The sequence below is a fragment of the Ylistrum balloti genome, unplaced genomic scaffold (assembly GCF_031769215.1).
Source record: "Ylistrum balloti isolate Yb309-2 unplaced genomic scaffold, AGI_CSIRO_Ybal_v1 Utg370196, whole genome shotgun sequence".
Lineage (NCBI taxonomy): Eukaryota > Metazoa > Mollusca > Bivalvia > Pectinida > Pectinidae > Ylistrum > Ylistrum balloti.
The window spans coordinates 2,361,686-2,385,022 of NW_026782173.1; the positions used below are offsets into that span (position 1 = coordinate 2,361,686).

Sequence of the window (23,337 nt, forward strand, 5' to 3'; positions counted from 1 at the left end):
AAATGGTAGGAAGTTTGTTGTGAAGGGACATATATAAGTTGATGTATGTATGCCGTTAGTTAAAATGGTGTGAAAAAAACTGTTGATTATTGATAACTTGGTTACAACGCACATTGACAGGTTGATCAGCAGATTCCAGCATACCTTCCACCTTTTGTTGTAGAAAAAATAAAATATAAACACACATAGCATGGAACACTTTATTAAATCAACTATTCGCAGTTTTTCCCAACATTGATAACATACATAATTTTTCCTTCCTAACAACATTTGTGTCATGGTGGCCAATCACACATGTACATGGTGTAGGTAAACAACTTCAGCAAGCTGTATTTACCTGCAAAGGTAAATATTTTCATTTAAGCAGATATCAGAATTTCATAAGTAACTGGTCTTGATGATAATGATCATTAAAATGATATTATATTTATCTAAAGAGATTCAGACAATGTATTCCTTCAATAAAAATGAAGTTAGGTTATCTAGTGCAGAACATCATGCAAAGTCATGAATCTCTTTTCCAGTAAATATAAGAACATTTTCTGAAGAAGGACAATGAATCAGACCTATGACATAGGTGTGTGCAAAAATCTAGTGCATACAAGAGCACTTAAAACTTCTTGGTTTTTTTTGCAACCATTGCAACATTTATCAAATCTAACAGTACAGCGATCTTTGGCCCTAATTTAGTATACATTAGTATTAAATAAAATTGGTCATCCTTACTAACACATATCAGCACTGTCATTGATCTGTATCTTTCACTCTAGCTAGCAGACATCAACAAGACCTGTTTCACTGACTAGCATACAGTTACATCTGTACTCAAAGGAGCCTGTCATACATCTGTAAGAAAATTTCACTTTCATCACATATTAAGGATGTATGCTACCTTATAGTGATATGCATTTGGAAAAAGAGTTCCATACAACTTGTAAGCCATTCGTTCAAAGCAGATACCTGAACTTTGTCTTTGACAGACAAAAGCAGGGTGTTTGCATAGACATCTATAAGGCAACATGTACCCTTAATGAAATATTTTATAGCCAACAGTAAGTCCACATTGTTCTCCACTACCACAGAGGTAGGATTAAAACAGTTATACACAACGCTGTCAGGAATGAGCACTAAGAGAGAGCTGTTGTCAAGATTCACCCTGTGTACCCTTTAAATACCACATTGGACCCTTCTGCACACAGTAATCCTGTAACACAGAAAATTTGTATAAATAAATATAAATGAGATTCCTGATATATACAGGTATCATGTGAGCTTGTGAGAGAGAAGATGGAGCTAATATAATAACTATGGCAACACATGCTTTGAGATAAGATGGAAATTAAAACAAACATTTACTCTATTTATCTGCAAATAAACCCCTGCCCACAAATCCTTTTCTTCTTTTCCACATAATCATTAATTTTACAATGGTAAGCCAAAAATAGATCCTCAAACTTTAAAAATAAATTTTTCTACAGAAGCACCACTTTACTGTCTTTAGTGACATTTCTTATCAGTTTCACACACATATATATATATATGTATATGAACCGGGGGTCAAAGTGCTTCTAATGCATTTTAAGATAAATATAGATTGTTTTTAAGTTTGTGTTATAGACTTGAATCACACACTTTGAGATAATTAATTTGACTAACAGTCTGGGTTCATGCTGATTGAAGCACTGATTTTGACTAATAGTCATAAGTTATGGCCATTGCCAGCAACTTTGACTTAAAGTCTTGAGTTATACCCACTGAAGCACTGACCTTGAGTAACAGTCTTGAGTTATACCCACTGAAGCAATGACCTTGAGTAACAGTCTGACGTTATACCCACTGAAGCACTGACCTTGAGTAACAGTCTGACGTTATACCCACTAAAGCAGTGACCTTGAGTAACAGTCTGACGTTATACCCACTGAAGTAATGACCTTGAGTAACAGTCTTGAGTTATACCCACTGAAGCACTGACCTTGAGTAACAGTCTGACGTTATACCCACTAAAGCAGTGACCTTGAGTAACAGTCTGACGTTATACCCACTGAAGCACTGACCTTGAGTAACAGTCTTGAGTTATACCCACTGAAGCAATGACCTTGAGTAACAGTCTGACGTTATACCCACTGAAGCACTGACCTTGAGTAACAGTCTGACGTTATACCCACTAAAGCACTGACCTTGAGTAACAGTCTGACGTTATACCCACTGAAGTAATGACCTTGAGTAACAGTCTTGAGTTATACCCACTGAAGCACTGACCTTGAGTAACAGTCTGACGTTATACCCACTGAAGCACTGACCTTGAGTAACAGTCTTGAGTTATACCCACTAAAGCACTGACCTTGAGTAACAGTCTGACGTTATACCCACTGAAGCACTGACCTTGAGTAACAGTCTTGAGTTATACCCACTGAAGCACTGACCTTGAGTAACAGTCTGACGTTATACCCACTGAAGCACTGACCTTGAGTAACAGTCTTGAGTTATACCCACTGAAGCACTGACCTTGAGTAATAGTCTGACGTTATACCCACTGAAGCAATGACCTTGAGTAACAGTCTGACGTTATACCCACTAAAGCACTGACCTTGAGTAACAGTCTGACGTTATACCCACTGAAGCACTGACCTTGAGTAACAGTCTGACGTTATACCCACTGAAGCACTGACCTTGAGTAACAGTCTGACGTTATACCCACTGAAGCACTGACCTTGAGTAACAGTCTGACGTTATACCCACTGAAGCACTGACCTTGAGTAACAGTCTGACGTTATACCCACTGAAGCACTGACCTTGAGTAACAGTCTGACGTTATACCCACTAAAGCAGTGACCTTGAGTAACAGTCTGACGTTATACCCACTAAAGCAGTGACCTTGAGTAACAGTCTGACGTTATACCCACTGAAGCACTGACCTTGAGTAACAGTCTGACGTTATACCCACTAAAGCAGTGACCTTGAGTAACAGTCTGACGTTATACCCACTGAAGCACTGACCTTGAGTGATACTCTGAGTTTTACCTACTGAAGCACTGACCTTGAGTAACAGTCTGACGTTATACCTACTGAAGCACTGACATTGAGTAACAGTCTGACGTTAAACCCACTGAAGCAAAGAAATTGAGTAACAGTCTGACGTTATACCCACTGAAGCACTGACCTTGAGTAACAGTCTGACGTTATACCCACTGAAGCAAAGACCTTGAGTAACAATCTGACGTTATACCCACTGAGGCACTGACCTTGAGTGATACTCTGAGTTTTACCCACTGAAGCACTGACCTTGAGTGATACTCTGAGTTTTACCCACTGAAGCACTGACCTTGAGTGATACTCTGAGTTTTACCCACTGAAGCACTGACCTTGAGTGATACTCTGAGTTTTACCCACTGAAGCACTGACCTTGAGTGATACTCTGAAGTTATACCCATAGAAGTGCTGACTGAGTAATAATCTGATGTTATACCATTGAAGCACTGACCTTTAGTAATAATCTGGAGTCATATTCATTGAGCTGTAGACCTGTTTCATCCTCCACACATTGTAGAAAAGTTTTCCGTGATATTTTATGTGACTTTTCAAACATACCCAGTAAGATTGCTCTCATCTAAACAAAATAGAAAATATACATCACAATTTCTCTATGAAAACAAAAGACTATATATTAATGGGGGAAAATAAGTCTGTCCTAAATATTGGATAACTTCATTACAGTCGGTACACAAATATATGTAACCCTTCCAGGTGGTCAAACCACAAATATTTCTCTACTTGATAAACCTGAATTAATTTATCTAAATTATCAAAATCACTGCTTACTTTATCCAATTTGTCCCCTGTTTTTGGTAGAGCATAAATTGGTTCTGCTTTGGTATTGGAAGGCCACTGAAATTAAAAGTAAAATGTCATCAACATGGTTATTATTGTCAATAAAATGTTACACAATATAAGTACAATGTGTACAATCAAGACTGAAAAAAAAATAATGAGATGAAATATCTGTCCTCTATTTATCACACAATAGAAATGGCTTTCCTAACTCAAACTGAACAAAAACCAACAACTGTAAGAAACGTTTGACTGTTCAAATACAACATCACACCATATAAAAGGCAACATCAACATTTTCCTCTTTTTGGACAGGTAAGGAAAATATTACAATGCCATAATATCCTCAACAAACCAATTCACATCAATGGAAACAAGAACATTCAGTGATCCTCAATGATCACTATTATTCTTAAAATACTTCATATAGCAATTACAGGATTAACAGTTAGCCTGAGATTTCCATATTTAAAACACAATGAAGAGAGAAAGTGACGTGAAATTTGGCATTTCATTCTGGTAAAAAGCATTCTGTGAAGTTCTGTAGTGAAAATGAAATATAGTATAATTAACAGAACTGATGCTTTATCCTTAAAAGACATTTCAAACTAAACATATAATGTTTATTCTATGTTCAAAACTATATGCGGACAGTACTTTAAAACCCAAGTGACAATACCTCAAATTTATGTCTTTTTTAAAGCTTACTAGAAATCACTTTGAGGACAATTAAGCAATCAATAGTAAACTTTTTTGTATTCTATAAGAAATGAGTTAGAAACTCACTTTTTGAAAAACAATATGGTAATGTTTATTTACCTGATTAGATAACCGTACTCCTCCCACTTCTTTGATTGTTTCCTCTAACAAACTGTCTGTGACTCCTGATAAGAACACATGCCCAGACGGACATTGTAACTGTTTTACAGAGAATAGACGTTTAAGTTCACTGGCAGTTAACACAAATCTGCTGTACAATTTTTCTTGCACAAAATTCACAAGTTCTGTCCTCAGCTCCAATGAGACAGAGGAAATATCACAGCTTGCAGCGTTAGCACCACCTGACAACCTTTCCCCATTTATTGCTGGCCCTGTGTCCATGCTCTCCTGCCGAAGAACATCTTCGTCCTCTGTACTATTGTCTACATCAGACTTAAGGGAAATATCCATCTCCACATCACTATGGTCAGACACAGAGCGACCACTAAGTGTTCGTTTACGATTACTACGGGTGGATGAACTGCGTCGTCGCCTTACAACTTTCTCTCCTGCAGGTAACCCAGAGTCTGAAACAGGATAAGGAAACATTTTGTTAACTTATGAGCAAGGACACATGTGTTCAATGAGTAACTAGTTTAACAGATAATATGAAGTGAGATTCTATACAGATGATTTCAAAATACAACAGAAAAAATGTACTCAAGTCTATCACTTAGTAAGGAATATCTCAGTGTTTGATATCCATGTAAATGAGGAAAGAGTTTTGTTTGATACTTTTTTTTCCATGAAAAGATATTTATAAAGAAGGTATTGCAGTCTAAACAGAATAAATAGTTCTCACCTCTGTCTTTGAATTTCTTTTCATGTTCTTTAGGAATCTTCAGTTGATTACATAAACCCTGATATTTAGCATCCCACAACATCTTCTGTCTCTGTACAATTTCTGGATATCTAAAGAAGAAGGCACAACCATACAGACATTGTGTGACAAAATGAATTTAACAATCTCTGAAATCAAAAGCGATATACCAATTTTGAGACAACAGAAGTCAAACAATAAATCTGAACAAAGTTCCTGATTAGAATTGGTACCGTAATGATTTTAAACTTTTTGTTTTTGTCTGATTATTTGAGATTTCTTAAATAAACTTTGACAAATTGTAATGTTCACTTAAAATTGATGAAAACCTGTTCACCAAGTTAACATCTTTTGGTAGTCTGGCAGCCTAGGCAGGAAATAGAGATTGGAAATTTCACTAACGCGAGTCAAAATTTTGGGTAGAATGATGGATAATGCTAAGCTCACTATTAGAGATCCTGTCTCTGTATCATCATCCTTTCAGTAAAAGAAATGATAATGAAATAGTTGTTACCTTCAGAGATAGATGGACACTGGAAACTAGTTATGACACAAGCTCTATTAACAATTCATTAAACAATATAACCAACATACATGTTGATATATCTATAATTAGGTACCTGTTGGAAAAGTCAGAATCGTAAGCAAACAAAAACTCCCAGCCACAGTTAGCTCTAATCCTCGACATCTGCTCAAGAATGTCCTTGACATCCTCCGCTGGAAGCTACAAGTGTAATAAGACATGTTTCAATAATTCAGAATATGAAAATTTTACATCAATCTTCATGCTTATGTATCTATCACAAACATTGTGTGAAAATCGGGACCATAATGCCACTTCTATTTATCAAACAAGGAAATAAACCATTGCAAACGTTTCAAATGTTAACATATAAGTGATATGTAAGTGATCACTAGGAAAAAGCATCAGTGTCTAATGATCACTAGTATATATAGGGATAATTGACAAAGTGAGGTCACAAATCATCAGCAGTGCTCTAAACATTGTCATGTATTTAAACATTAATTATATTCTTCAGTCTCGTATTAAAATTTTGCCGATTTCTATTTCGGAGTTTGTTTTCTTCAGCATATATACATGAGTTCACCAGTATTGTTTTTATCAGATTTGAGTGTGCCAAAATAAGCACACTATCAATATTTGTTAAAACATGTTATAAATATGACATCCGTGTATGTGTCAACATAATACATGGATTTGTTGTATTCACACTGTGAACATGTTTCTTAACGTCTTTGATACAGATGTACAAGAACAGCAAAGTGACCATGTTTTGAGGCAGACATTTGTATCTACATACAAACCTTGACTATGGATGCTATGTCTTTGCGGGTCACATGACTAGACTGTGTGAATCTCCACATCTGTCAACAATAATATTATGTGATTAATTTTCCAATTTATATTGAATACAATATCTACACATTTTGGTTACCAATGTGAAAGATTTCAGAAAATTTATGTTTTAATAATGAAATTTTATCAATTAACGCCAAATTTATCAAAGTGGCAATTATCTTTAAAAATGTAATACTGACCACATAGTCGCGTCCACGACACAGATGATCAGCTGCCACTCCGCTGTGTGGACTGGTGGCCTCCTTAGGGTATAGGATCTCACTATTCAAAACAATTAAATACTCCTGTGAATCTGTATAACCTGTATGACCTGCTTACAAGCTGTATCGTACACTCACGACTCTAGTGGTTGAGAGAAAGGTTTCAACAGTTTATCAGACTAAGGACAATCCATGACAATTTAGATATAACATGATATGTTTGGTGATATAGATATCATATTTGATAAATGATTAAAAAAAAACTTGAACTAACAGTTTTAAAACACTTGACTTCTTACATTTCCAAGACACTTGTGTCATACTCATTGGATAGTAACACAGTTGAACAGTATGAGATTCATGTGTATTGAATAGTAAAACAGTTGAACGATATGACATTCATGTGCATTGAACAGTAAAACAATTGAACGATAGAACAAGTTACAAGTTTTTGACTTTTTTTGGTGCCTATCTGACCTTTTGACAACCCAGCAGCCCTGAACAAGGACAGCCACCTGCTGAAGAGAGCGAAGGGCTCCCATGCTTTCTGTACCCTGTGGAAGTAGTGCCATCAGCTGACTGAACCTCATCACCTTTGCTGCAAACAAATGTACCAATCGCAGGAAATCAAATTTTATTTCAAAAACTACATCTTACACATTTATACTATAATGGTTCCACAGCAAAATTGTCCTATTTATGAATTTCAAATTACTAAATAATTTAAAGGACACTGACAAATTCCTAGCAGTTAAGAAGGACATTCAGATTGATTAAATTGCACTTGATTTTCAAATTGAGAAATCATCTTCATAGTTGTGTTAGACAGAGGATTTCTTAATTACTTGTTTCTATTAACCTCTGTGTTCCATATCACATGAGACAAAACTAACTGATATGAAATGTGTTTCTCACTGATATAAATCAAACATACCATTAGTGAGGAGAGCCTTGATTTGGTCAGGGAGAGGCATAGTCCTTAGCTGTGTCAGTGATAACACATTACTAGGCATGGCTGGTTTCTCTCTATTAAAGGTAAATAATAAATGCAGTATTTTCAACACTGAATTATAAATTATCAAGACTGGAAATAAATCTATTTATAAGAATTAAAAAAGAACATTTAACAACTATTCATTTTATAATAACCAATTAGAAATTAGTATACCAAAGTGTAGTTAGTCTCCAACATTGGCTAATCCCAAATATGTCTAAAAGGTGGAATGTAACAAGACTGGTAGGAATAAAATTAGAGAAATCATCCATCCTGGAAGTACAGAACAGACCAAGAATGGAGGAAACAAGACTTACTCCTGTGTCTCCCCAAGAGGAGGCACCAACATTCTCAGATACTCATTGGCCTGAATCTGGAACTCGGATATCTCATCACCTTTGGAGGAAACCAACTTCAGGCGCTCTGATTCTGCTACACCACTCTGTGAATAAAGGATATTGGTACAAAACATTACTATTTTTTTCACTATTCAAATTTCGTTACTTCCAAGAAAAGATGTTCACTGTAACTTAATATCAAGTTATTAATATCAAAGTGTTTGATCTGTTATCTGTTCAGAAAATAAAGAAATATTGAGTACTACTTACGACCATTTCTAGAAGGAGCTGAAAAATAAATTAAGTTTTTTATCAGGTGGAATAAAACATGCAGAGACAGAATATGTGATCTGACATACATTGATGTTATAAAAGTGAAGTCGATGCCAAGCTTCCTCTTCTTGTTTCTTCTGTAAGTAGTCATAAGATGCCAGTCGTCTTGCTTTAGCCTCATCTGTTTCTTGGCGAGCAAATTTCATTGCAATTGGTTTGGCTTCTTCTTCTGCTTCGTCCTGGGAGGATTCTCCTTGAAATAAGGTAGACATGAAGGTATTAACTTGCAGTTTCTCCTTTGTCAAGGTAACAATTAATGTTATAATTAATATTATTACTAGATGATTATGAACAGTGTTCAGAAATTACTTTCATGTGAAAGAGACACTATTATGTTGACAACCCTTTGGTGTGTGACTAGACACTTAATATGTTGAAACCCAAACATGTATGACAGGTCATTAGCCTTTGAAATCCCTCAAGTGTATAACTGGTCATTAGTCTTTGAAAACCCTTAGGTGTGTTACTAGTTATTAGCCTTTGAAAACCCTAAGGCATGTGACTGGTCAAACTAATTCTTTGAAAACCTGAAGATGTGTGACTAGATAATAATCCTTTAAAAACTTCAAAGTGTGTGACCAGTCATAAATCCTTTAACACCTGGACTTAATTATCCTTTGACAATACTCAGAATAATGTTAACAAACACCAGGACACATGAAGAATCAATTATATTTAAATTCTTCCCACATTAAGAAGAAAAGCGTAGTAGTATTTTTTTCATATCACAAATTTGTTGCCAATGTTTCAGAAATAAAAGTTTCCAACTCTGCACGTTTCTATAGAATTGATTGTTCTAATTCTTGATTGATGAGACATGTCTACACTACCTCCAGCATCTCCTGCTCCAATCTCCACTTTTACCCGACTGTCTGCACTATCCAAGTAGTCAAAATTAGGTCTCAATTGGACAATGGCATGCAGAGGTGTTAGGTGTACCTCTCCTGCAACAAGTAACACCAGTTATATACATGTATACAAACAATCGGAAATTCATGGCAGCTAAATGAACAAGAGACTCATAGGGTCTGTATCACCTGAGTTAGTTTGCAGAAACTGACTTATTTTAGTTATGGGAAAAGTGTTTATAATAGGTTTGACACTCCTCCAAAAGGGGGTTCCATGCAGCTGTTTGTAAAAAATTAAGTTCTCTTCAGTTCCAATATAACAGAGATTTTAAGGAATTAACTCTGTGTCCACTATTTGGTCCCAGCCCTCTGGTCCCAATGGACCAAAGTCAACTGTTCATACAAAATTGATCCCTTTTTTTGAAGCATGTCTCACAACAAATTGGAACAGAATAAAGGCGTTCCTACACAAGAACAAGATAGATTTTTAAGAAATTAATAGATTTTCCCTATTGGATCCTGCCTCTCTGGCCCCAAGGACCAAGACCCACCATTTATACAAAACTGATTTTTATTCAACCAAACATGCTTCAGATCAAATTTGGACATTATCCTGTAATTCCTGAAGAAAGATATAAATTTTAAAGAATTGACAGATTATTCCTATCGGGCCCCATCTCTCTGGCACCCTGCCTCCCCTTGTCCCACCATTCATACAAAACGGATTTTCTTTCACCTAAGCATGCTTCAGACCAAATTTGATTAAAATCTGCTCAGTTGTTCATAAAAAGTTGCAATATATAGTAAAAGTGGGCCAAGACCCACCATTTATACAAAACTGATTTTCTTTCACCTAAGCATGCTTCAGACCAAATTTGATTAAAATCTGCTCAGTTGTTCATAAAAAGTTGCAATATATAGTAAAAGTGGGCCAAGACCCACCATTTATACAAAACTGATTTTCTTTCACCTAAGCATGCTTCAGACCAAATTTGATTAAAATCTGCTCAGTTGTTCATAAAAAGTTGCAATATATAGTAAAAGTTGACAGACGCCATGGTATCCCAATTGCTCACTTGACCCTTCGATCAATGTGAAAATAATAACTGTGGGGATGAAGGGTGGAGTAACAACCTCCCTCAATGTCTAAATCTTTATGTCTAAATCTTTTCTTAAATACTGACCAAATTTATACACAAGGTCTCACTGGGGTAATCTATGTGACAAAGCTGATAGGAGCAGTTCAACACTGCATTTCAATCGTACATTTCCTTTACTTACCATCTTTCCAAACTCCAACTGCGTACCTGCCTGCTGTCTCAGTACAAGCCACGCTACTCAACACCTGTTTGTCCATCATTCCACTGCAAACCAAACTATCAAATATCATACAGGTGTCTACAAAACTATAATTATCTTTAGATGTTTTTCTAGTTATGGTACAAATGGTCTTCAAAGTGAGAAACTTAAGAAATTACCGTTTACAAATTTGAATTTTGAAGTAAACAGAAATGATTGAGCTTAGTAAGTATCAAAGACCTGATGTAATGGCCTGACTGATTGCTGCTCCCATCTACATTGATGGCAATCTGTTCTCCTTTACTCCGTGCATAGTTGTCTCCCCTGGTGTTGAGACCCAGTTCTATCTCAACTTTCTTCTGATCAGGTTTGATCTTAGTATTGAGGTGAGAAGCTTCATCATATGTCATGTGAGCAGGGCGCACTGGATACTGGAATAGGTGCAGCTTGTCGGCCAGGGTTTTGGATAAATATACATTAACCTAAACAAAAACAAATTATCATATATTCTGAATCATAAAATAGCATGAAACACACAATGCCTTCAACAAGTACAGCATTTAGATGCGGATTTTTTCAATGGCAACAAACTGAGGTTATTACTGGAGTGTAAAACTTTTTTCCAATACACTAGCCCATGGCTAGTAGCCTACTGAAATCTACTAGCCTGATACAATATACTGCTAGCCCCTAATATTTCCACAACTACATGAAACATCAAAGGGATGTTTATGAAATGATTATTTGAAAACCTCTAAGAAATAATGCTTTAATCATTTTTATTATTAAAAAAAAATCATACACTGAAAAACAAAGAAAAATATTGGAAAAATATTCACATTCTGGCTCCACTAGATTCTTATTTAAAATAAAAAGTGTTTGATTTCATGACCAATGACTGTTATTTTGACAGTCAGTCTTACCCTCTGAGAATTTTTTGTTGACTTTAGAAAACTCATACTTTTGCCAAGCAGGTTTAGGACATTTTATGTCAGGGTATCAATAAACAAGAGGCCCAAGGGTCTTAATGGTCACCTGAGTTACAATGCTTCTTGTAACATGTCATTCAAATGAATTTGTTAAAAAAAGGTAAGATAACTAACTACATTGTACACACAGTGCAAATGTAAACTGTGCAAAACATAACTGCTGTCCCATGCTAAGACTTCTAACTAAGTTTGAACTAAAAGAAATTTAACTAAAAAATTGAATTTTCCTATATAAAATCAACAGTAGAACATCTTCAAAATTTCAGGCAATTTGACCCATTTTAGGCCCTGCCTATAAGCCTAGGGATCAGCTTAGGATAATATGGGCATCTCATCAAAACTCTCAGCTTATACTAATAATTCTAACCAAGTTTGAACTAATTCTATAACAAAATAAACAAATTATTCTCAAACATGTAATTTTCCTAAGTACAAAATAGTAAATTTGACCCCTTCCCAAGGGTAAATGTGAGACCCCGATGTCATTAGAATTTACAATTTTGGTAAAGCACTGGAAGACACTTCCATTCATGAAGTGTATTTGGTTCTACTTACTAAAAGAAAGCAGTCCTGATGTTATATGCTTTAAATGTTCTGATTAGAAATGATAATTAATTCTTAGTAATTTCTGGGGGAAAAAGTCTACAGAAAATCACTAGCTCTGGACTAGTGGGCCTGTAATTTCCACTAACCCAAGCTAAAAATTTGGTAGCCCCAATTGTTTTCACACACTTGAAATTAAACATGAAATGTAGGTCAGATGTAGCCTTCAGTTTGTTAAATGTGCCAGAGGAGTCAGATGGTCTGTCATTAATAATGTATAATCATCATTATAAAAATAGTCTGTATACTATTTTAATATCCTGGTCTGATGTCTAATGACATCACTAAATCACAGGGATGCTTTAGTTAGCTTCGTGTGACCTAGAAGTACACATGTATTACATCAAATAATCATTTGAATGGAAATGACATTTATAGTGCAAAAAGTCGTAGATATCTGTGTTTATATGTGCATCTTTTCTTTTTTATAACACATACTATTCAAATAAAGTTGATTTTTCATCTCTCAGTCTACAACTACCAATTTCAATAAAATTGGAAATAAGTCGTCAAAAGTGGTAATTTATAAATCATCATTTTTGCAATGTAAGACCTGCAAATTTGGACTATCAAAGCCAAATAATTAGAGAAGGTGTGGTCTTTTATTCATGGGATATTTTTATTTGCATGACAGACGACAACCAAACATTGGCATCTTAGGATGAAATGATAGGTTATTTCATCATACCAAGGAGGATGTTGGACATGTAAAATATGTATTAAGAAAAACTACACAAAATATTCCATTGTTAGCATTTCATGATGAATGGTTAAAATCACTAATTATCATTTCTTCTTGGAAGCGTGACATGTTACAACAACCAAATTTATCTGGTTGCAAGGTCACAAAGATCAGTAGTTCATATGATACGGCTCGATAAAACGGCCGTTCCGAAATACCTAATTTGTTACACATTTGAGAAGCATATACAAATTCAAGAAAATAAGGCAAATCAGATTGTTTGGCTTATGAAAAGTGTTCTGCTTATTATTCAAAGCTCTGGTTAGGCCTTATATGGAATATGCAAGATCTGTCTGTTCACCTTATAAGGAAAAGGATATGGAGGCAGTAGAAAATGTTCAAAGGCAAGGAACAAGGATGCTACGAAATATGAAAGACATGAGCTATGAACAACGTCTAAAACGGCTGAAGTTACCAACCCTTAAATCAAGACGAATGCATGGAGACGTGATCGAAGTCTTAAAATTTTGAAAGGAATTATCATCAGAGAGTTCCTTCTGATTTGTTGAAATTAAGCATGTCTAGCAGCACAAGAGGAAACCCGTTAGAAATAGTGAAACAACATTGTACCCGAGACATTAGGAAATACAACTTTGCACACAGAATAGTAGATACATTGAACATTCTTTCAGAACAAGTAGTCTCAGCCAGAACAACAAACCTTTTCAGAACAGAATTGACAAGCTCACGGAAAACCACCCTCTACGGTTTGACTTCACAGCAAGGACCGATGTCAAAACGATATATTCTTACTCATTTCAGGAATATCTTACCTTCAAACTGGGAATAATTAAATTCTGTTGGCAAGATATATGAATATTTGTAATTAAATGGCTTGACTCTCCACATATTTTTGTAGCAGAGGAACAATTTGCTTTGATATTACGTGAATTTAAATTTAAGCTAATACTACGCTCTTGTTTTTAGTTTCCATACTACAACTGGCCAAAAGTGGACGATGTTCGAAGCTAAAAGTGTATGATAAGCTCAGACTAGCAACCTATTCCCAGCAATGGATGAAGGATGGTGCCATTCGAATGGGTCTACCCTATTAATTGTAAACAATCCTATCCATATATGAGATTATTGCCCTAACATTGCCCTAATAAGAGTGTCCTTGAATGGTCATAATTTCAATACGAGAAGTATGTATAAATCAACAGTTTCGAATCTCATTGTAGGTTTGTTCGGATAGTATGGTGCAATATCTTGCAACCATACTCACCTCATGTTCGACCGGATCCTCTTCGTCAGCCATAGCTAGTACCGATCTTGCGCATGAGCAGTAAGCATTTTTAATCATTGTGTATGAAAAGCTTTCAATATAAACACATTATATTAACGATGAAGGTTTTGAGTGACCCAGAATGATGTCAACAAAAAACCACATGACTTCGAAGATGGCGACCGATGCTGTTGCCGGAACAAGTCGTCGTGCAAATCGTCCACGTTCGGTAAGCCTCTTGAATTAGATTTTTCTCTTCGTGCAATTGTTTAATGAATTTATAACTTGTAGTCGTTTTGAAATACCTGGAATGGATTGGTGAGGGTGAATTACAGCGTGCAAATATTTCCGGTTTCTGTTTCACATCCGTCAAGTTGATCAGTTTTAACGGATTATGTTTCCTGGTCCTGGTGAAGTTTCTGCTGCTGCCCATAAACAACAGCATTTATTGTATTGAGGCCAAGTTGACCATCTCAAAGCGAAAAGAATCTTTCAATTCCTGACAGAATATGTACTCTTGGCGTCAAAAAATCGTTCAGAAAGACGAGGGATTTCCTATGCAATTGCTGAAAGTATTCATGCATGCACTATTATATTCCTTTTTACCATATAAAGGAAGAGGACTTTTATCAGTGAAAAAAAAAAAAAAAAAAAATGAAAAAGTGAGAGGGACTATTACTCGTACCTATCTTTTGGTGATTTCGTTTACTAAGTACACAGTGGAATAACCATTATTTTACAGGGAAATACTAGATTTCCCTTGCTAGCAAATTACCACATGTAAGCACTCCTGAGCACTCTTTACATATCTAGAAATGCAACAACATGCCAGGCACTATAGGACTGCAGTCATATGATGTAGCAGAAAAGACATTCCATTCAGCCATTTACCATCTCTGCCGTGGTGAAATTCCGCATGCATGAAGCATGGATATGTGAAGGACAGATATGATTAGTATTAAAATCTGTCATTGCATGCACTGAAGATAAGTGTTAGTATGAAAATTTGTCATCACATAAACTGAAAATTTAAACTGTGAGCTGTACTCTTTTATAGGAAAGTTGTGATTGCATCAATGTAATTCATTCATTCAGGTTGCACTGTTCTGTGACTCAAATATTCAAATTTTTATGAAAAAAAAATGTAATCGTGCTTTGAAAATTAAGTGATTTTATATCCTGATGTCTTATGACCATTAAGATATTTATCCTGCTATTATCCTGAATTATTCTGATATTCTATCAACTTTTGTATATCAGTAAATAAGTAAATAAATAGTCTTTTATTTTACAACAATTGTGAATCAAGTTTTTCCAACTTATATTAGTCACTCTTGTTGGCTCGGATGGAAGCGTGCAAGGGGTCTTAGTGTGGGAGGAAACAGGAGTACCTGGGGAAAACCCACATGGTCAGGCAGGTTACCCCATACCTTTTCAAATCCATTCTAGGAATTGAACCCCAGACGGCTTGGTGAAAGGCGAGTGTATTACCACTGCACCACCCGACCATCAGTCTAATGTCAACTCCAGACCAATATGAAAAAAAAATGAAGAAAAATGTTTGTTATTTGCTTGTATAGTTTTTCATCTCATGAAAAGCCACAACCATTTTGTGGCAGCTTACAACAACAGACTGAACAACATACAGGAGTGCAGTCACATACCATCCAAAGCAACAAGGGTAAAGTGTCTTGCACAAGGACACAACCACATCAGCACAGATTTGTCAGTTATTTAGTTCTTGAGAAACGCAGACCACCATGGTTATGGAGCATTACACCATATTGACAGAATATCAGAATAATTCAGACTATACTGCAGTAAGCCCAAAGTGACATTATATTTACTTTGTCAAAAAGGCTTGATAGAATGGTTAAAAAACATTGGTGGCTAGTAAAAGCCAATACTTTTTAATTTTACTGGGCATAGCCTTGATAGTGTATGATAAAACAATATTACATATTATCTTTGCATTGAGTTTGTTGCATGAAATAGAATCCAATAATTCAAAGTAAGATTCCACTTGTGAGAAATTGATTTACCAGAAATCTCACTTAAAACATTAATTCCATACATTTGAATTATTTTTAGTATGGATGTAACAGTCTGCTAGTTAGGAATGGATGCATTAAATACATTATTGTCTCTTGAACAAAAATTATATGATTAAAAGGTTTATACATGATTGTTGATGTCTTAAATCATTTTATCTCTTTACTGTTTTATCAAGCGAGCTAATTCAAGCTATGGCAGTATACATTTAACAAATGATGATGGTGGGAGCAGTGCTACTTCAGAATCAAATGAAGAAAACGATATTTCAGAGGAAAAAATACTTTCTGGAGGATTTGAAGTAAGTAAATGTGATGTGTGCAAAATTAGGTCATAACATATACAGACCAGCTGAGATGGTTAAAGATAAACTAACAGCTGTGTATAGTTTTACTTAAGGTTTCTCATCACTATTATAACTATCAGATAATTTCATTTTACTAGCAAAGCAACTTCCAACTTAATAAGTTCAGATTACTACCACTGAAAACTAGCCCATGTTCTTTTTTCTGACTATATTTAGTCTTACCTAACAAACTTCTTGCCTCGTTTATGTTTTGTAAGTTCTGATTATAATTTGCAAAGAATCCTTTAAATCTGGCTGTTCCACATACTAGAATGGTGTTGCATCAGAGTTATGATCCTTTGTTAGTTTTCTTTGTGTAGTTATAACTTTCATATTTATTGGTCTTCAGTCAGTTTCCATTTACAGTAGATAAATGATATATGGATCTTATGCTCTTGTGATCTTATGTTCTGCTCATAACATCAAAAGTACTTGTGTGATGTGCTCCTAATTCCCTATTTAACCTGAAGGCAGGTTATTCATGGTTTTGGTTGCTCGGCTTCACTCTTCAGCCATGCATAATGCATTAAAATCACCTGGACATTTCTTGGTGAAATTTGAACATTTTAATTTGCTTAGATATTTTGTTGCTTCATGGTCCAAACAAGTTTAAGTAAATTCTGTGTTTTGCTCACCTAACTGAAAAGGCCAAGTGAGCTTTTGCCTTCCGTCTGTCCATCTGTCTGTCCATCCATCCATTCTTGCATCCGTCCAGTGTTAACTTTTTTTTTAAACAACTTCTTCTCAATAACCAATGGTTCAAATGTTTTGATATTTGGCTAGTATGTTGAAGGTTACAAGGATCAGATTTGTTAAAACCTTTAAATGACTTCTTCTCATGAACTAAAAGGTCCAGAGGCAAGATATTTGGCAGGTATGTTTCCTGGATGACATCCAACAAAGTTTGCAAAAAGAAATGACCTTGACCTATATTCAAGGTCACAGAATCAGATTTCTATAAAAATCTTTAAGTGACTTCTTCTCATGAACTAAAAGGCTCAGAGGCATGATATTTGGCTAGAATGTTCCTTGGATGAAGCCTGATAAAGTTTGTCAAAATAAATGACCTTGATATATATTCAAGATCATAGAAGACAAATTTGTTTAAACATTTAAATGAGTTCTCCACATGAACTTAAAAGGCCTAGAGGCAAGATATTTGGCTTGTATGTTCATAGGATGTAGTCCGGCAAAGTTTGCGAAAAGAAGAGACCTTGACTTATATTCAAGGTCACAGGGGTCAAATTTGATGGTATATATATATATGTATACAAGGTGAGCACTGCAGGCCCATTGAACCTCTTGTTATTGTGTCATAATCTTATCATTCTAGTGTGACTGTTATGTTAAATGTAACTATTAAGTACTAATTCGTAACAATAATATGACAACTGATGAAAGTTATTATCAACAAATCTAGCATGTTTATTTTTTCAGAGTCTAGATTATGATCATTGTGAAAATGAGCTGTTTCAACAGGAAGAAAGAAAATTCTCGAAGGTGTGGTTAAGTTTTTCTGCCTACTTTACATTTATGTAGTCAGCAGTAAGAAAAAAAATCTCGGAGTTATGATTGACTTTTTCTGTGTAATATACATTTAATTGAGATTAAGCAATATGCCTGCAAGTATCAAAATTATTTTTATCTAAAGGAGCTTTGAGGTTGACTGATGTCAGTACCTTCTTCTAAACTTTTGAATGATTGATGTTTATTTGAATGTAAGGAAGAAAATAGTCTGTAAATTATAGACCTAGCTTATGTCGATAAGATGGTGCAATTGAAAAAACAGAACTGTTTCATGTTTACAGACATATATTAAGAAAGAGGTGGTACGCTGGTTGGTATTTGGACTGATTGGAATCCTCACAGGTCTCATTGCATGTGTCATCGACAACATGGTTGTCCTCTCCACCAATCTTAAGTTCTCTTACATCAAAAGTTGTATCCTTTTCTATGTCTCAGTCACAGTAACCTGTGCTTGATCTTGGTATCAAAATATGTATTAATGAAAATTATTAGCTCACCTGGCCAAAAGAGCCGAGTGAGCTTATGCTATGGCACGGCGTCCAGCGTCTGACATCTTACATCTACTTTTTCCTTTTAACAACTTCTTTTCAATAACCAATGGACCAAATGTTTTGATATTTGGCTTGTATGTGCCTAGGCTGAAGCCTGACAAAGTTTGCAAAAAAGAAATGACTTTGACCTATATTCAATGTCACATTGTCAAATTTGTTAAAACCTTTAAATGACATCTTTTCATAAACTAAAAGGCCTATAGGCATGGTATTTGTCTGGTTTATTCCTAAGGTGACGTCTGATGAAGTGTGCAAAAAGAAATGACCTATATGTATATTCAGGGTCACAGGAGCCAAATTTCATAAACATTCAAATGATTTCTAATCAAGAACAAAAAGGCTTAAAATCTTGATATTTTGCTGATAAAGGTTTCTTGAATGAAGGTAAACAAATTCTGTGGAAAGAAATAATCTTGACCCATATTCAAGGTCACAAGGATAAAATTTGTTAAAGACTTGAAACAACTCCTTCTTATGAACCAAAACTCCTAGAATCATGATATGTTGCTTGAGATGAATCCTGACAAAGTTTGTGAAAAAAAATTACCTTGACCAAAATTAATTGTCACAGGGATCATATGCTATGTATGAGCGATGCTTGCACAATGGGCCTCTTGTTATCCTACTTGTGGTGTATTCTTTTAATGTCATATCTCTCAACAGTTTCACTGTAATATACAAAGAAAATCCTCAAACTAGAATGGAGTCTGTGGATGTGTTTTATGCAGATAGATGTTGTACAGTTTATTTTCCTTACAAAATATACCAGTTGTTAACAGCTGTGTTCATGCAGATCAACCTTGCCTACAACGACCGTTTCTGATCTGGGTGGCTATTAATGCTGGACTGGTGCTATTAGGGGCCTTCATGACGGCTGTTATAGAGGTAAAAGAGGAAAATAATCCCTATAGGGACCTTAATAACAGCAGTTACAGAGGTAGTTTGGTCAATAATCCTTTTTAGAATGTTGTACAGTTACTTTCTACTTCATTACTTTCCATGAACATAAGAGCTAGAATATATCACTGCTGATGCTAAGTATCAAAATAATTCTTTTACAGAGAACACTCCACATCCTAAGTGCAATATAATACTATTTATATCTGTGGATTGAATTTTTCCAGCCAGTGGCTGCTGGTAGTGGTATCCCACAGATCAAGTGTTTCCTGAATGGGGTCAAAGTGCCACATGTGGTGCGAATAAAAACTCTGATATGTAAAGTACTAGGGGTGATATGTGCAGTAGCGGGAGGACTTGTGGTTGGTAAGGTGAGTTGTCTCCGTTCACAATCGTTCAGTGTTTATAGTGCATTACTTCCTCAGTCATTCTTAAAAGAAAAATGTTTTTATTTCAAATATGTGAATTTGAATTAACTACATGTACTTACTGCTTAAAAACTAAACTGGGTTTGTTTATGTATTAAATGCTTTAACAACATATTTAAGGCTTAATACTGATAACAGAGTTTAAAGTCACGTAAAGTGTTTTTTTATTAAAAGGAAGGGCCAATGATTCATTCTGGGGCAGTAGTGGCTGCAGGAATATCCCAAGGCAAGTCTGACACCTTCCATGTGGACTTCAAGGTTAGCAACTTTTGGTTAAGGGATGTTTTACTTCAAAGATATCTCTTAGCTTTTATTTTGGAAACTTTTTTCGTGTTTGTTGATCTTTTTTGACAAGAAAATTGTGGAAAAAACTTTTTCAAGACCATTTTTTATGGTTGATGAAGTTCAGTGATAATCCTGTTGATTTTCAAGGGAAGTCTCTGTCTGTATGAAAACCTTCAGTGAAGTGACCTTTTTCTTTGCCTGAATGATCAATTAATTCCATGGAAAAATCAATGTATTTAATCATGAAATTAAGTTTATGTTCAAAATCATGCATTTCAATCTTGTGATAGTTATTCATTAAATATTTTGGATATATGTCATATTTACACTTTATATTGCTGTGAAATGTTTGCATTGGCTGTTTCACTGGATCAGATTCTACAATACTTCCGGTCAGATAAGGAGAAGCGTGACTTTGTATCAGGGGGTGCTGCAGCGGGTGTGTCAGCTGCCTTTGGTGCTCCTGTGGGAGGTGTATTGTTTAGCTTAGAGGAAGGAGCCAGCTTCTGGAACCAGGCACTTACATGGAGGATTGTAAGAAATTGTCAGAATCTATTGTAACTATAAATATTTTCTTTTCATTTTCACTCTTAGAGAGGATGCAAAGTGCTGTAAAGTTTGGGAAGCCATAAAAAGTGTATAATTATGTACATTGATTTTTATACCTGGCATTAATTACCAAGATCGTAGTATGAAAATTTTGCAGTCAGGGAAAATAATGCCTGTAATGTCATAAAAGTTCAATCCTTGTTTCTTTGACCAACTTTTTCCAAAAAAGGTGAACATTTTTTTATCAATTTCCTTTTCCTGAATGTGTTCACAACATGAGGGAGGATATTTTTCTTATCCAAAGCTAAAGAACAAAATTGAAAAAATCTCTGAAAATAAACAATGAAACACATAGTTCTACAGCTTAGAAATGTCTGGAGTTGTAGTTTTTCAATCGCTAACGTGGATCGCTGTGCATGTATATAAGTTGAATATGATTTTAATGCTGTTTATCTCATTTTGTATTAGTTTTTTGCCTCCATGTTGTCGACCTTCACCTTGAACATTGTACAAAGCTATGTGAAGGGCACACCTTGGATCCTGTCTTCTCCAGGTCTCTTTAACTTTGGCAAGTTTGATGTAAGTCCCATTTTGTATTTGCTATATGTTGATTCAAATTTAGTGCTTGATATGTTGTTTGATATAAGTGAAAAACACGGCCTTGAGTACTTTTTTTATGGTAAACAATATGTCGTTTTCGATTTTAATTTTTAGTTATTTAATTGTGAACATTCTTGGTACTATTTAAGTGCTTATTAGTTCGTGTGAAGATGAGATCTGCTGTGATTAAAATTCTTAGGTTATCTGACCCAAATGGTCATCCGCCATGCATCGTGTGTAAACTTTTTCTCTAAGACCCTACTCCTCTTTCATACCCTGATGGATTTCAACCAAATTTGGTCTGATGCATCATAGGGTGAGGGTAATCATTTGTTAAATTCAGAATTTTTATTCAACCCTTAGGGGTCAAGGGATGGGGTCAAAAGTGGTAGGTGCTGAAATTAGCTTTAAATCTCTTTTCTGCCTGGGTGGATTTCAATAAGCTTTGTCCTGATTCATAATTCAGTGTAGTCAATTCTTTTTCAAATTCAGAAATTTGTTTTGATCCCGAGGGATTTGCCAGATGACAGATTAGGGCCATGACCCTCTTGTTGTTGCTTAGGTTTGTTCATACAATTATAGCACCAGTATCGGTAGACTTTTAAGTAAAATGATCAATATGATTTCTCTTTCTATGCAGACAACTGACTACTCTGGACTTGAGATACCTTTGTTTATTATCATGGGTGTGTTTGGTAAGTATAGACTTAATGTTACTCATCAACTCAAGTTCACAAGGGATGTTTAACAAAATTAAAATTTGATCAAAATTGATTGTAGATGATTTTTCTTCAAACCTTGAAGTATTTGTCAGAATCAAAAAACTTTCCTTTAGATGAGTTGATGAACTTTGGTCACTCAGAATATACTTCAGCAGCTTCAAAAACGTATAAGGTTCTATCCCAGTGTAATTCGTGTTAAGTTAAAACAAAATTTAACTTAATGATTTTCAGTTATTATTGTGCATTTTTCAGAAATCTTGGTCATTATGTCTTTTTAATGGTGATCAATGTCATTTACATCTTAAACACAGAATCACATTGACCGTCGCAAGCATTGTTTATCACTTCCAAGGTCAGTCCGAATAAGTTGTCAGGGCTTCATACATTTTAAACACAGAATCACATTGACCTTTCGCAAGCATTGTTTATCACTTCCAAGGTCAGTCCGAATAAGTTGTCAGGGCTTCATACATTTTAAACACAGAATCACATTGACCTTTCGCAAGCATTGTTTATCACTTCCAAGGTCAGTCCGAATAAGTTGTCAGGGCTTCATACGTAAATGAAAGTATGATTCCACTTGTACGAATTATTTACATGAACCTGTCATTAAGATGCTTATCCCAAACTACATACCAAACGACTAAGAATGTAGATGTAATTATTGCATACTGTGTTTAGGGAAACCAAACATTTCATTTCGCCACGTAAGTGTTAAGTTTGCTCTACATATTAGATAAATGTATGTACCTATGTAACATCAGATATTCCACTTTCACCCTCTGAAACAGGAGAAAATAAAAGTTGAAACTTTCCCTGGTGAATGCTTGGTGATGAACACATTGTAGGTGTATCTATGCTTGTTTTCATGTCATGTGTCATTGATAAAGACCTCTTTTATACATAGGTGGGTTACTTGGAGCTGCATTTAATCACATCAATTACAAACTGACGATTTATCGTAAAAAGTAAGTAGCCATTTAATACCCTGACTTTTTCTGTTCCCTAGAATGTATATTGA

The 23,337-nt window shown here is 35.2% G+C and overlaps 2 protein-coding genes across 4 annotated transcripts in view; one reads left to right on the plus strand and one right to left on the minus strand.

Annotated features, from left to right (window-relative positions):
• Positions 1-202: 202 nt before the first annotated feature.
• LOC132551350 (DNA-directed RNA polymerase III subunit RPC5-like) lies at positions 203-14,392 on the minus strand. 3 transcript variants are annotated; one of them, XR_009554243.1, is made up of 17 exons: positions 14,360-14,392; positions 11,041-11,282; positions 10,783-10,865; positions 9,484-9,597; positions 8,680-8,846; positions 8,300-8,424; positions 7,923-8,014; positions 7,466-7,586; positions 6,968-7,049; positions 6,734-6,793; positions 6,028-6,131; positions 5,390-5,499; positions 4,648-5,114; positions 3,820-3,885; positions 3,467-3,607; positions 731-1,204; positions 203-337 (listed from the first exon to the last, which is right to left on the minus strand). XR_009554243.1 is itself a non-coding variant. In XM_060215488.1 (16 exons), exons 1-16 carry the CDS (start codon positions 14,390-14,392, stop codon positions 1,145-1,147), a joined length of 2,052 nt encoding a protein of 683 aa, XP_060071471.1. In that variant the 3' UTR covers positions 364-1,144. The 3 variants fall into 3 exon arrangements, 2 of the variants coding, with proteins under 2 accessions (XP_060071471.1, XP_060071470.1); XM_060215488.1 differs by lacking the exon at positions 203-337 and having other exon boundaries at positions 364-1,204; positions 3,482-3,607; XM_060215487.1 differs by lacking the exon at positions 203-337 and having other exon boundaries at positions 364-1,204.
• A 142-nt stretch (positions 14,393-14,534) lies between these two features.
• Positions 14,535-23,337, plus strand: part of LOC132551408 (H(+)/Cl(-) exchange transporter 7-like) — a 28,528-nt gene continuing 19,725 nt past the window's right edge. The window contains exons 1-11 of the mRNA XM_060215548.1: positions 14,535-14,588; positions 16,590-16,712; positions 18,195-18,257; positions 18,566-18,698; positions 19,605-19,720; positions 19,960-20,103; positions 20,335-20,418; positions 20,821-20,979; positions 21,463-21,573; positions 22,235-22,289; positions 23,224-23,284. Of these exons, the coding sequence (XP_060071531.1) occupies positions 14,535-14,588; positions 16,590-16,712; positions 18,195-18,257; positions 18,566-18,698; positions 19,605-19,720; positions 19,960-20,103; positions 20,335-20,418; positions 20,821-20,979; positions 21,463-21,573; positions 22,235-22,289; positions 23,224-23,284 (1,103 nt within the window). The remainder of the gene's footprint in view (positions 14,589-16,589; positions 16,713-18,194; positions 18,258-18,565; positions 18,699-19,604; positions 19,721-19,959; positions 20,104-20,334; positions 20,419-20,820; positions 20,980-21,462; positions 21,574-22,234; positions 22,290-23,223; positions 23,285-23,337) is intronic.